The sequence below is a fragment of the Cynocephalus volans genome, chromosome 8, assembly GCF_027409185.1.
Source record: "Cynocephalus volans isolate mCynVol1 chromosome 8, mCynVol1.pri, whole genome shotgun sequence".
In the NCBI taxonomy this organism is placed as follows: domain Eukaryota; kingdom Metazoa; phylum Chordata; class Mammalia; order Dermoptera; family Cynocephalidae; genus Cynocephalus; species Cynocephalus volans.
In genome coordinates, this window is record NC_084467.1 from 124,519,412 (window position 1) to 124,533,172 (window position 13,761).

At 35.7% G+C, this 13,761-nt stretch overlaps 1 protein-coding gene across 2 annotated transcripts in view; it reads left to right on the forward strand.

Annotated features, from left to right (window-relative positions):
- Window positions 1–13,761, forward strand: part of POU2F1 (POU class 2 homeobox 1) — a 174,279-nt gene that overhangs the window by 88,847 nt on the left and 71,671 nt on the right. For both annotated transcript variants that reach the window (XM_063104270.1, XM_063104269.1), the window contains exon 2: window positions 1,749–1,814. In XM_063104270.1, the coding sequence (XP_062960340.1) occupies window positions 1,757–1,814 (58 nt within the window). In that variant the 5' untranslated portion in view covers window positions 1,749–1,756. The remainder of the gene's footprint in view (window positions 1–1,748; window positions 1,815–13,761) is intronic.

The window sequence follows — 13,761 nt, forward strand, 5'->3', positions numbered from 1 at the left end:
TGGTGTCCATGTATATGAGAAAATTGTTTCTCTTTTTATGAATGTTAACTGTTTCATCATTTTTTCCACTTTCCTTTAAAATACATTCTAAAGAAGGCATTGAGCAGTTTGTATGCTTAATGGTGTATTCTATTACAGTTGTGATCTTTGTTGGCTTTCATAAGATTTTAGTTAAGTCATTCAGAAAGCTGATTTTCATTAAGTTGTACACCTGTTCCTTTCAAACCTTGGTGTGCTTTCAGATGATACTTAAATTTTTCTGGACAGTGGGGGAAGGAAGTTGTAGAACTGCCCTCATTCATGAACACAAACATACAAATTTTAACTCTGAAGAACAAACTAACGATATGCTAGAACTGCCTAAACCCATAAAATGAACATCAGTTATAAAAACTTCTGTCTTAGGAAAGCTATCACACAGCTTCTAGGTTGTAAATGAACTTTATAAAAGAAGAACTACTGATTTTTTTCTCGTCTCTTATGCATGTGGATAATGCAACTGTGGACAACATGGTTGGGACTTCTGTCTAATGTTGCTTTGATTTCCTAGTTAACACCAGATGACAAAATGTACTCTTCAGTCAAAAAATCAGATACAATATAATTTAAGTCTTTGTTCTTTACTAATAACTGTAGTTTAATGGTTCTTAACTCAGTGCAGGGAAAAGGCAGAATTTATTTGATGGTAAACGTGTTTGATTATAAATATTCTAAGTTTGAGTTTTCAGTAGATGTAGAATATAATATATGTGTATGTATATTCAGATTTTTACCATTTCAAAGAGGTAGAAGAAGAGCAGAGTTGTTCTTGTTTCTTGTCTTGCATATCTTCTGGGATACCTAATATTGCTTGATGAAAACTTTTTACTATGGAAACAAACCTTCATTAAACAGATAACCTTAAAAGAAATAAAGGCAAATTAGCAGGTTCATTTGGGATATCAAGGTTGTATAATTTTTAAGTGGGTGTGGTTTGTGATTCAGTCTTGAAATTATTAGATATATCTGTTATGCCTTGTGGTACAACTTCTTGTACTGGTTTATGATTGAGGTGTGAATTTGACATATTCTCACTTTGACTGTTCAGTTCAGTTGGAGTGGGGAGTAAATGTGAAGGTATTTTTCTTAGACATGTTCTTTTTTAGTCTTTTAGGTTGAGTTACTATCCCATCTATTATCAAGATTACCAATGGGTTGTTTTGGTTATGACTAATGAATATTTTTGCTTATAGAAAAAGGTACTTTATTTGGGAATAACATTTTTTTTTTAGCTTTTCGAAGTGCTTCCACCCTCCCCACTTTCATTTCTTTAACATATTTTATACTTGATGTTATAAAGCATTTACTCCTTTTACACATAAGAGTCTCTAATATAATTTCTTTCAGGTCAGAGTTCTGTCTTTCTTAGAACAATCTGAAAATTCTTTAGAAAAACCATGTATTTGTGCAACCTCATAATACCAAGGTCACGGGTTCAGATCCCCCTACTGATCAGCCACTCCCCCCCACCCCCCCCAAAAGAAAGACCATTTATTTGTGGATTTCTTCAGTGTCTGGGGAATCCTGAATTTCTTTCAGATAACCATTTATTACAGTTTCTAATGTTTTAGCCTGATGTATATGCACTGTGTCTCTTTGAACTGTAGGACTGTAACATTAATTAACCCTTTCCTCTGCCACATTTTGCCTCCTTAACCCCATTTTTATCCCGTTTTTAAAAAACCTTATTTACTTCTGATTTATTGCAGACTCAAGAATGAACAATCCGTCAGAAACTAGTAAACCATCTATGGAGAGTGGAGATGGCAACACAGGTAAGAGTTCCCTGATCCAGCTTTTTAATTAGACCTAATAGAGCTAAAAGAAGAAACTTTCCACTTAACCTAGGATTTGTATTTGGTAAATACAGAACAGTTTGAATATTGAGTTGTCAAATGTGATTTAGTACTTACAAGAACTGGGATTGTGTTTAAGATTATCCACCTTTCTTCTGCAGATTGCTTCATCTTTTCACTTCCATCTATGACAGGAACTACAGAGTAGTACCAAGAACAGTTCTTTGGGTCAGACAGTTCTGGGTATGAATTATGGATTTGCCACTTACTAGCTATGTGACTTTGGACAATTTCCTCAATCTTTTTGAGACGTAATTTATTTAATTATAAAATGGGGATAATATAATTCAAAGGTCATTGTGAGTATTAAAAGAGATGATATATGTGAAGTGTTAAACACAGTGCCAACTATGTAGTAACCATTCAGTAAAAAGTTGCTCTTGTTATAGGTGTTAATAAAATAGTAAATCTTATCCATCCTACATTTGATATAAATTATATTAAAGTTATGACAGCATCAATAGGTAGTTATAAACACACACCCACTTTTAATACATTTTTTAATTTGGTAATTTTTAAAAACATTTACACTTGATTAAACCTTTTATCAGGAGAAAATTAATTGTTGTGTAAATGAGAAAACTGAGGCCCGTGAGAGAAAGGTAAATCCATAAAGGATAATTTGTCTCCACAGCCCATAATCTTAATTCAGTATATGGTTCAGAGGACATTTAACTATGTATCTTTATCATCTGCCAGAGATAGTACAGGGATTTCCCCAGTTTATAGCAAAGGTGTAAATTAAAATACTAAACCAAATAACAAGGGAATTATAGACAGGGATGCACAGAAAGTTATTGTTTCTAAAGTAAACTAGGTCTTTCAGTTCCAGAGAGGTTTTCTTCTCTGACCATCATTTGAAAAAATGCCTAACTGTGGGAGATGGTGAGAATGAGAGTCACTCTTGAAAACTATCTTTGTTTTCTACCTCTACTGGCCACAAAACTTCTGGGTTGGAGTAGAGGCGTGAGTTGAACCAGTGTGGCCGTTTCTTGCCTGCATATCTTCTTCCATTGACACTGTCTTGTACCTGGAGATGCTTCTTAATCTTGTAATTGCTAAAACATGCCTACCTTTTTGCATGAAGCTGAGCTGTGAGGTTTTCATGTTCAGCCCTGTTGTATTTAACGTGTCTCATATTAATCTCAGGCTAGCCGAGCAGACTACTATAATATCTCCTGAGAAGGGAACTGGGAGCATTATATTCTGCCTGAACTGTGAGACACAATCTCCTTTCAGTTATTTCTCTATCCCGTTTGGGCCCCATCTATTTTTATTTTATAGCACTGGTTCCTATGCCAGTACAGGTGCTTTGGCCACCTAGCTTAGGTGTAGGACTTGTTTTCAGAGAGAAACAGGGCAGCTGATCCCATTAAGAGGGTAGGGGAGAGTGGGCAGGAAACCCCTGACTAAAGAACAACCTCAAAGAAGAGGCATGCTTTTCTCTCTAGGGGAAGAGAAACAGACTCACAGAATGATTGGAGAACACTGAAAAAATATCCACTGCATTGGACTTCTTGGGAATGCCCATGTTTAATTTTTAATTTTTTTTTTTTGTGACCGGTAAGGGGATTGCAACCCTTGGCTTGGTGTCGCCCGCACCACGCTCAGCCAGTGAGCGCACCGGCCATCCCTATATAGGATCAGAACCCGCGGTGGGAGCGCCACTGCTGCACCCAAGCTCCGCACTCTCCCGAGTGTGCCACGGGGCTGGCCCTTGCCCATGTTTAATTTAAAGCCACAGGGGTTGGTTGGTTAGCTCAGCTGGTTAGGGCATGGTGCTGATAACACCAAGGTCCAGGGTCTGATTCTGTACTGGCCAGCCACCAAAAAAAAAAAACAACAAACAAACCAAAAACAGTACTTTAAGGCCACCACTATAATAGCTGTTTCAGTAGCTACTATTTATCAAGTACCTAACAACGTTGATAAAACCCCATGATATATTTTTTAAAATCTTAAGGGCTGTATGCATTATCTGATTTTAAGTTCTCATGCCAAATTAGATATTATTTAAAAAAATAGGAAATCGAGGCACAAAACCAGCCAGGAAAGGAAGGCAGGTTTAGGATTTGTACTGCATGTGATTTTCCTGATGAACTAGAACAAAATATAAATGAAAATTTAAGTAACTTTTTGTATATGTTTAGGCCTAAAACCATTTATACCAAGCTATGTAAGAAAAATTCTGACTGGAGTACTTGTTGAAATAGTCTTGATAATTTCCTGACCTATTTTAATATGGAATACATGGCAGACTCGTTCTTATACAGCTGAGCGGTATCAATTCAGATATTTTACTTTTTAATGTCTCTAAAATTATGATTCTGTGGCTAACAACTGGTGCTTTCTTAGACTTCTTTACTTGGATCACCAGCAATGACAGTTGATTTTTTCTTTTCCCTACAAAAAGAGAAAATTCGTATTGCTTTTTTGTAAGGGTTACTGCTACTGCAATAATTATAGCAGCTAGATCAAATGCGAGATGATCAGCCATCTTAACTCTAAAGCATAGAGACTGACTTCCTGTTTGTCTGCTGCAGCATTTGTTGCCTTACTAAAATTACAAATTATTTCCATTTTATAGACCTTTACATTCACTTGAGAATAACACCTCGATTGTCAATTTCCCAAATGTTAAGGGTCTGTCACTATATTCTTAGCATAGCCTTCTAATGTCAATTTGTTAGTTTAGGAATACAGAAATACGTTTGAGTTGTAGTTTGTGTATTAAGTTACTATGTTTGATATACTAGATACAAAATTACATTTTATTTAGATAATTACATGGTTACAAATTGATTTTTATTTTAAAGTATAACATGTGAACCTGCAGATTGTTTGTTATTTATTTGTTTTATTGTTAGTAGTTTAATTATTAGCTTTTGGTAGTTATGGAAAACAAGTAAAAGTTTTAATGGAAAAACCCTTAGCATTATAATATAACTGGATCCAGAATACTTTTGTGTAGATCATTTTTCTTGAAACATTTACAGTTGTAATAATTTTGATTTGTGGGATTTTAAGAAAAATGATACTGTAAAATTATTTGTGTGTTGATACTTCTTTGCCTTTCATCTGCCGGAGGGATTTATTTAAGTTGAGAAGTTAAATCTGACAAAGCACTTTTGTCAAATAGCCCTTATTTGTTCACAGAAAATCTGTAGCTTTGATTTGTTAGTTTATTTATTCAGTAAGTGCCTGTTCTATATGTAAAATATTATAATTGATGTTATTACAAGATATAATGGAAATAGATGAGATAACCTCAGTCTTCAATCCATTAAGAGAGAAGATAGATATACAGATAATTGATTCTGGATAGATTATGGTAAGTAATTCAAGAGGAGTTATAGAAAAATGCTATAGTATAGGACAGGTGTAAGGAACCATCAGAATGGAAGAGAGTGAAGAAAGAAAGACAACTGATGGAACCAAGGTAAGGGAGAATAACTGGAATCAAAAGTACAGAATGAAGAGTTAACTTTGAAAATGAAAAAAGATATACAAATTGATATAATTAGAGAAAAGGGAAGATTAAATGACAGAAAATTGAGTGGAAGAAAGAAGCAAAACTGAGGAATGATTTACCTCAGATTGCCTCATTTTTCTCATAAAAGTAGTTCAGATGTTCATCTGAGAGGAAAGCAGGAATAATAGTAATATTAATAATGGCAGCAGCTACCATTTTTTGAATTCTTACTATAGGTGCGTGGCTAGCTGCTTTATTACATATACATTATATCATAACTGTAAAAATACCTCCTATAAGGTAAGTAGGGTTATGCCTGTTTTCATGTAAGGCAACTAAATTCAGAACAGTCTAGTAATTAGCGATTGGAAGATCATGAGCTTTTCAATACCTCACACTGCCTTGCTAGGAGAAGATTGAATGAAATGGGTTTGGGGTTAGAGCAGACATAGTTATCTTTAAGGAATTGATTGAAATAAATAAATTGAAACAATTGATAAGCTTGTCGGTGGTCAAGCTCAGATTGAAGAAAATAAATGTGTAGCTTATCTGGCTAACTTGGTTATATGACCTTTCCATAGCCTAGCTCACCAGTCCACAGTCAGGATTGAAGAATATGGAAGATTGGATTATTTTGCCAAAATAATATCCTTTAAACAAAAAACCCATCCAGATAAGAGGGAATGGTAAGGGTCTTCCTTATAACATAGTTGTTTGCACAAGGATGCTGACGAAGATGCTTCCCTTGGGGAAGGAAATAACTCCCAATTTTTTCTTCCTCCCAACTTTGGTAACTTCTAATCTACTTTCTGTCTCTATGAATTTGCCTATTCTCAATATATTGGTGTAATCATATAATATTTATCCTTTTATGTCTGACTTATTTCACTTAGCATGTTGTTTTCAAGGTTCATCCGTGTTGTAAAATGTATCAGAACCTCATTCCTTTTTTATAGCTGAGTAATATTCCATTGTGTGTATATACCACATATTGTTTATGCGTCATCTGTTGATGGACACTGGAGTTGTTTCTACCATATAGCTATTATGAATAATGCTGCAATGAACTTTGGTGTACAGGTATATGTTTTTGAGTCCTTATTTTCAATTCTTTGGGATATTTACCTAGGAGTGGAATTGCTGGGTAAAGCAAAAACACCACAAATTTATTATCTTATAGTTCAGGAGGTTAGAAGTCCTAAAATCAGTGTGTTGGAAGAGCTATATTCTTTCTGAAGGCTCTATGGAGAGTCCATTTTCTTCCCTTTTCCAGCTTCTTGAAGCCACCTACATTCTTTGGTTTGTGCCTCTTTCCTCCATCTTCAAAGCCAAATGCATAGGATCTTCAAGTCTCAGTCTCTCTCTCCCTACCCAGTACGTCCCCCTCACCTCATCTTCTGTCATCACATCTCTTTCTCTGACTCTCTTGCCTCCCTCTTTCCCTTATAAGGACCTTGTGATTCTTAACTTCATCAGATCTGCAAGATCCTTTTGGCCATGTAAGGCAATGTATTCACAGCTTCTAGGGATTAGGATGTGGATGTGTTTGAGGATCCATTGTTCTGCTTATTTTATCCTAAATTAAACCTGATCAACTCTGTTACAGTTGACAGTTGGAAAAGTAAAGGAGTTATATAGAGTTTTACAGACTTTGGTAGGAAAACCCAAAGCATCTTTTTTAATGAAAAGAAATATTAGACAAATATTAAAGCCTTGCCTACTTTTACTCAAAGGGCAGACTTCTTTCATCAGTACTCTTGACAAGTGGCCATCTACCCTATGCCTGGGTTCATCCACTGAAATAGAAAACAATACTTTTTCATGTAGTCTGTTCTGTTGTTATAGAACTCTGTTGTCTATGTTCTTTTGAATTCTGTCCTTAGGAATTCCTCATCTTCTAAAAAATGAAAACTTTTCTGAAGTCATTGCCATATTTGAAATCTTTTTCATTCATTTGATGACTTATTATAAAGTAATAATTCATTATTAAACATAATTTATTATAAAGTAATAATTTATGTTAGAATATGGTAATAGTGGCTATCATTCATTAAGTATTTACTAAATACGTTAAGCACTTTATAGAGATTGTCTCATTTAATCCTTATAACAGCCTTTTGAGACATTATTTTTCTCTTTTTATAGGTAAGAGAATTGAGGTTTAGAGATGTTTAGTCACTTGACAAAGGTCGCACAGATAAAGGAAAGCAGAGCCATTTTTTATCCTTTAAGCTATGTTGTTCCTCGTGTTTTGTCTCTAATGTGCAAGATACTGTACTGTACTCAGTAGGATCAATGAAGTCGAATAAAACATTGATTTTGTTTTCAAGAAATTTATCATGTAAAGAAAACATGTATGCAAATGTAATATAAGAGAAATGGGGAAGATTCGTAAGATGTATACATGGATCCATTAGAATTCAATGTAGAGAGAAACTGTTTCTAGCTGGGAGGATCAGGGAAGGTTTTGGAGAAGGTGGAGCTTAAAATGTACCTTGAAAGCTAGGATCTAAATGTAATGGTGGTGGGCAATATACTGGTAGCATGAAGAAAGAGCAAAAGCTAAGATGAAGAGAAAGAAATCTGCCCTAATTGTCTATAATTCCTTTAGACTTTTTTCATCATGTCATGTGATTTTTAGATCCTTTATCATTTAGTCGTTCTCAGAATTACTATTCCTAGACTTCAGTGCAGCCATTACCATTACCGTTGACTTAACCATTGGCTTAATGTAATTATTTTTTACAATTAAGGTAAAAATAACAGGTGTTTATATATAAAATTTTAATGTAAGTTTTAATAAATTTAATATGTTTTTTCTGATAATTGTTTTGAAATATTGAAACTTGTTTTATTTCTTTCTTTCTTTTTTTAAAAAAAAACATGACCAGTAAGGAGATCTTAAGCCTTGAGTTAGTGTTGTCAGCGCCATGCTCTCCCAAGTGAGCTAACCAGCCATCCCTATATAGGGATCCAAACCTGTGGCCTTGGTGTTATCAGCACCACACTCTCCCAAGTGAGCCAAGGGGCCGGGCCTGAAACTTGTTTTCTTTTAAAGCTGCTGATTCATCTGTTGATTCATTGTGTTGGTAGTCAATTAATTGTAAGTCTTTTTTCTCCTCAATTGTGATAGGTCTAAGGCTCCCTATTCTGTCCTTTTTCAATTTATTTTTTTATTCAAATGGTTTTTCTCCTCAGATAGTATCAGAATCTTTCTGGCAAATGAAAAGCACAAAGAAATTTATTAATGCAACCTAATGTACATTATGAAATAGCATTCCAAAATATATCGTCATCAGAAATTCCTAGTAATCAGCAATGTATTAGTTCTGTGGGATTTACTAGTGCCATGGGTGGTATTAGGAAATTATGTTTATAAAAGAGCATGGTCAAATATTATTTTCTCCAAGATGAAGAGAACAGATGCTAAAAGACCAGGGCATCAGTGAATATACCTGCTGATGGACTTTGGATGTGTTGTCCCCTCCAAAACTCATGTGGGAATTTGATCCCCAATGTGGCATATTGGAAACTGATTGAGTCATGGGGGCAGATCCCTCATGAATGGATTAATGCTCTCCCTAGGGCGAGGGGGACTAATGAGTGAGTTCTCACTCTATTTCCCACGAGAGCTGGTTGTTTAAAAGTCATTGGCACCTCCTCTCTCACTCTCTCTTGCTTCCTCTCATCATGTGATCTGCTTGTGCCTGCCGGCTGCTTGCCGCTATCCACCATGAGTAGAAGCAGCCTGAGGCCCATGCCAGATGCAGCTGTCCCAGTATCATAAGCAAAATAAATCTCTGTTATTTATAAATTACCCAGTCTCAGGTATTTGTTATAGCAACACAAAACGGACTAATACACCTGCTATTCTTTATAGTAATTTAATAACTTGATGCCTTGAACCAGCATTAGTTCTAGAAAACATTTCTAGATAAAATACCAGTGTTTTCAGGAAAAGCCTCAAAAAAAAAAAAAAAAATCACTGAGGAACAGGCCTCAGACAAAGTTCTCATCAAACCAGAATAGAGCAATTGCAGATTTCAGACTCTGAAGGACTGTTTTCCCTTTGAACTTATGTTTATCCAGGGGCTATTTCTAATATTCTTGTCATTTTTATTATTATCATCATTTTAAAGTTTATTATATATTATACTGTGTGAATCACATTCTGCACTGACCAAGGTTCTCTTGTAAGCCTGAGGGTAGAAATACCATTATTTATTTTTCTTGGAGTTTCTTCATAATGAACTTTTAAATAGTGAGTTGTCCCACATGTCATTGAAAGTGACTAGAGCACTTCCAGCGGACCTCTGGAGCACAGCGAAGGATATATTACTTGTTCTTGGTGGTCTATAAGCAAACATCGAATACCTATAGGAAAGATAGACCTTCCTCTAGTGTTTGGTTTGACAGATGTCAGTTACAGGATATGGATTCTGAGATACTCTGGTACTACGTATTGATAAACTTGCCCTGGACCTGCCCACTGATGCACATGGTGATTTTTTTTTTTTCTTATTTTAGATGCATTTTATTGGGAAGGAGGCTATACAATCTGTGGGAATAGTAAGTGGCATCTGAATTAAGATTATACTTTCATAAAGTGAGCAAATGAGCAATCGATCCTTTTGGCAAGAGATAATAAATTTAGAATTTTAAAGATAGCATCCATTTTTATTCATTAATAATAGAAATTTAGGACAGTAATGAGAGGATCTGTTTCTAAAAAGCTGCTTTAGGCACAGATTATCAGAGATTGTCTCTAATTTTCTCCCTTCTTTAGAGGGCTGCTTAGTTTCAAGTCATGTCACTTTTTTCATATTTTTTTTCCCCAACAGGTATAAAAGAATTTTCCAGCCATGTTACAGTTTGCATCTTGCTTGAAGCAAAAAATGACTCCATTACTCTTTCAGTTAGATCCGTTATATAGCATCCTAGCCTAAAGCAGTGGCAGTGGAAACTAGGAGTCGAATGTAAGAAGCCATTGGGGGGAGGAGGAGAGGAATTTGAGCGGAGAGGAATTTGAGAGGGAGTAAAAAAAGAAAGAAGGAAAGGGAGTAATCTAAAACGAATGCCTGCATTTGGCTTGGAGCTAGAGTAGATGTGCCATTTGCTTCTTGGGACTGCCCACGAAGGGAGTACACTTGACAATGAGATGATGCATCTCAGTTCTGAAAATGCTGCATTTGGAGTGCCTGTGGTACTTGCAGGTGAAGATGTGGGCAGTTGAAATTAAATAAAATTAAAAACTCAGTTCCTCAGTCATACTAGTAATATTTCTAGTGCTCAGTAGCCATGTGTAATTAGTGGCTACCATATTGAATAGCACATATATAGAACATTTCCATTATTGCAGAAAGTTCTATTGGACAGGGATTAAATAGACTAGGAAGGAACAAACAACTGTGGATCAGAAGTGAACCAGAGAGGAGTTCATGGAGTTACTATTCAGCATGGTCAAGTCCTGCAGAGAGGTCTAGATATAAGAGGCTTAAAATGTGACCCTTGGATTTCACAGTTAGTATTACTGGGGACCTTTTAAAAGGTTTTAGGTAACTGGGAAAGAAATTGCTGTGGGTAGAGTAGTGAATAGTTGAGGAAGTGAAATGAGAAATGTAGGCAACTCTTTTAATGGAAGCTCTATGAAGGGCTGTTTGCATAGGGGTTAAAGGCTCAGACGCTGAAACCAAATCACATGTATTCACATCCTGGTTCTTTCACTGACTAGTTGTATTACCTTGGGCAAGTTATTTCTTTCTGTGCCACAGTTTTCTTACCTGTGAGATGGAGATAAATAATAATAATCCATCTCATAGTACTGATGTATACATGGAAAGCAAGTTGATGTGTGACTCAATAACTGTGAGCTGTGAGCTGTTTAGTATGATATGGTGATATTAAATAAAGAGAAGGAAAGAATGGGAGAGGAGGTCAGAAAGATCCTCCCAGGGGAGCAATTTAAGTATGTTTATATGCTTAGGGAGAGTAGCCAGTAGGAGGGGAGTGGTAAAGAAAGAATAGATGATTCGGGAATCAGAGTTCCCAAGAAGGGAGGTGTTGGGTTTCAGAGCACTGGTGGATGAAGCAGCTTAAAGTAGAAGAAGCCCCCCCCCCTTTCTTAAGATGGAGAAATGAGAGAGTGAAAGGAGTAAAGACAGATATAGATAATAAGTGTTTAGGTAGAAGGGAATGTGAAAAAGCACTGTAGATAGAGTTGGCAACAGAGGCAGTTAGGGATGTCCTCGAGGTACTGGGGAAATGCAACTGGGAATTAGAATGCAATAAAGAAATCTGGGACTAGATAGTTCATCTAGATAAATAAGCAATATAAGAAGGATTTGTAGCAAAGGGTCATGATTCAAGCTAAGAACTCTGACATCAGATAAAATTAGAAGGTAAGGATGTACTACAGTATTCAAGGACAACTTTGTGTTTCTGAGGAAGGCAGAAAGCTGTGGTCTTTGAACTGGCTCACCTCTAAATAGTAAAGGTGAGAAGGGAGCATTAGAGTAGGTTGGGAAGCAATAGAGAGATGGAGCAGGGAAATGTTTGGTAAATTTTTCTTTTCCAACAAAAATATTAATATGATGTTAGGATATTAGAATAAGATCTTACTTTCTAGTGTTCTTGGTCCTTAAAGTATTCCATTTATGTAAAATATTTAAGTGATTTGAAAAAGACATCTCAACAGCTGGTAGGTCACAAGTCATCCATTTTTCTACAATTAAGAATAAAGTTAATAAAGATCTGTTTTAATAGAACCTTTCATCCAGATAGACTTAACCATTCAACAGACATAACTAAGTATAGAAATCTTGTCATAATCTATAAGGTGATATATAAAAGCAAATTAAAAAAAACAACATACATACTATTAGGAAGTAAAGGACATACAGTGTGATTGCCATGGAAATTTTGAGCAGATATGTATTAATCATCCATCCTGTAGATGATCTGTGTCATCAATTTTGATTGTACTTCTTGCTTTTGTAGTAGCATAGAATCTTTCGGTTGCCATAAATGATTCACTTTTCTGGATTTCTGTTATCCCGGATTCCTATGATGGCCCTGATAGAAGAAAGCACCAACACACAAACACACTGAAGAATGGGCAGTAGCTAAGTTTTCCTAGAAGATCTCTTAGCTATTATGTTCCACAGTTGCTTGACATCTGTAAACCTGATTTGTGATTTGTGTTTGCTTATCAAGATGATGTAGTGACAGGCACAGATGCTGTCTTTATTTTTTGTAGGATGTCTGAAATTTAGGCTACTGTTCATAAATTTTACCTCAACTGCCCTAAATTTACTGATAAGTAGTAATCTGTCGATAATGTACTATTCTTTTATATTATATGTTTAATTGAAGTAGTAGTATATGATTTTCATTATAGATTAAAATGTAATACGGTATTATCTAAAGTATAGCTCCTGGGGCCGACCCCGTGGCTCACTCGGGAGAGTGCAGCGCTGGGTGGTGCTCCCGCCATGGAGCTCCTGTCGTGGAGCTGCCGTCGCAGATTCGGATCCTACATAAGGATGGCCGGTGCGCTCACTGGCTGAGTGTGGTGTGGACGACACCAAGCCAAGGGTTGCGATCCCCTTACCAGTCACAAAAAAAAAAAAAAAAGGATTTATTGTATATTTAAAATAAATAAATAAATAAATAAAGTATAGCTCCTGAATGATGAAAAATCACTTTTACAAACTCCATGTTCCAAGATCTCTAAGGCCCTCATTCAAGAAATTGTTATCCTTATTTTCATACACAATTGCAACAGGGGTGCAGTGCATATCATGTTTCTTGGCCTATAAAAAATTAGCCAGTTAGACAGGCGAGATTGGCTGCTATAGTTAGGTGAACCATTAGGGCAGTTAACTGTCCGATTTGTACCAGAGCTGCAGGTTCTTTTTTTTTTTTAATTGAAGTGAAATGCACATAACATAAAATTAGCTATTTTAAAGTGAATAGTTCAGTGGCATTTAGTACATTCACAGTATTGTTCAACCATCACCTCTATCTAGTTCTAAAATGTTTTCATCACCCCAGAAGGAAACCCTATAGCCATTAAGCAGTTGCTTTCCATAGCTCCCTTCTCTCAGTTCCTGGCAACCACCAATCTATATTTTGTCTCTATGGATTTACCTATTCTAGGCATTACATATAAATGGAATCACACATTATGTGACCTTTTATGTCTGGCTTCTTTGACTTCTAATGTTTTCAAGTTTCACATTATAGTATATTATCAGAACTTCATTCATTTTTATGGCTGAATAATATTCCATCTTATGAATATACCACAATGTGTTTATCTGTTCGTCCACTGATGGACATTTGGGCTGTTTCTACTTTTTGGCTATTGTGAATAATGCTGCTGTGAACATTTAT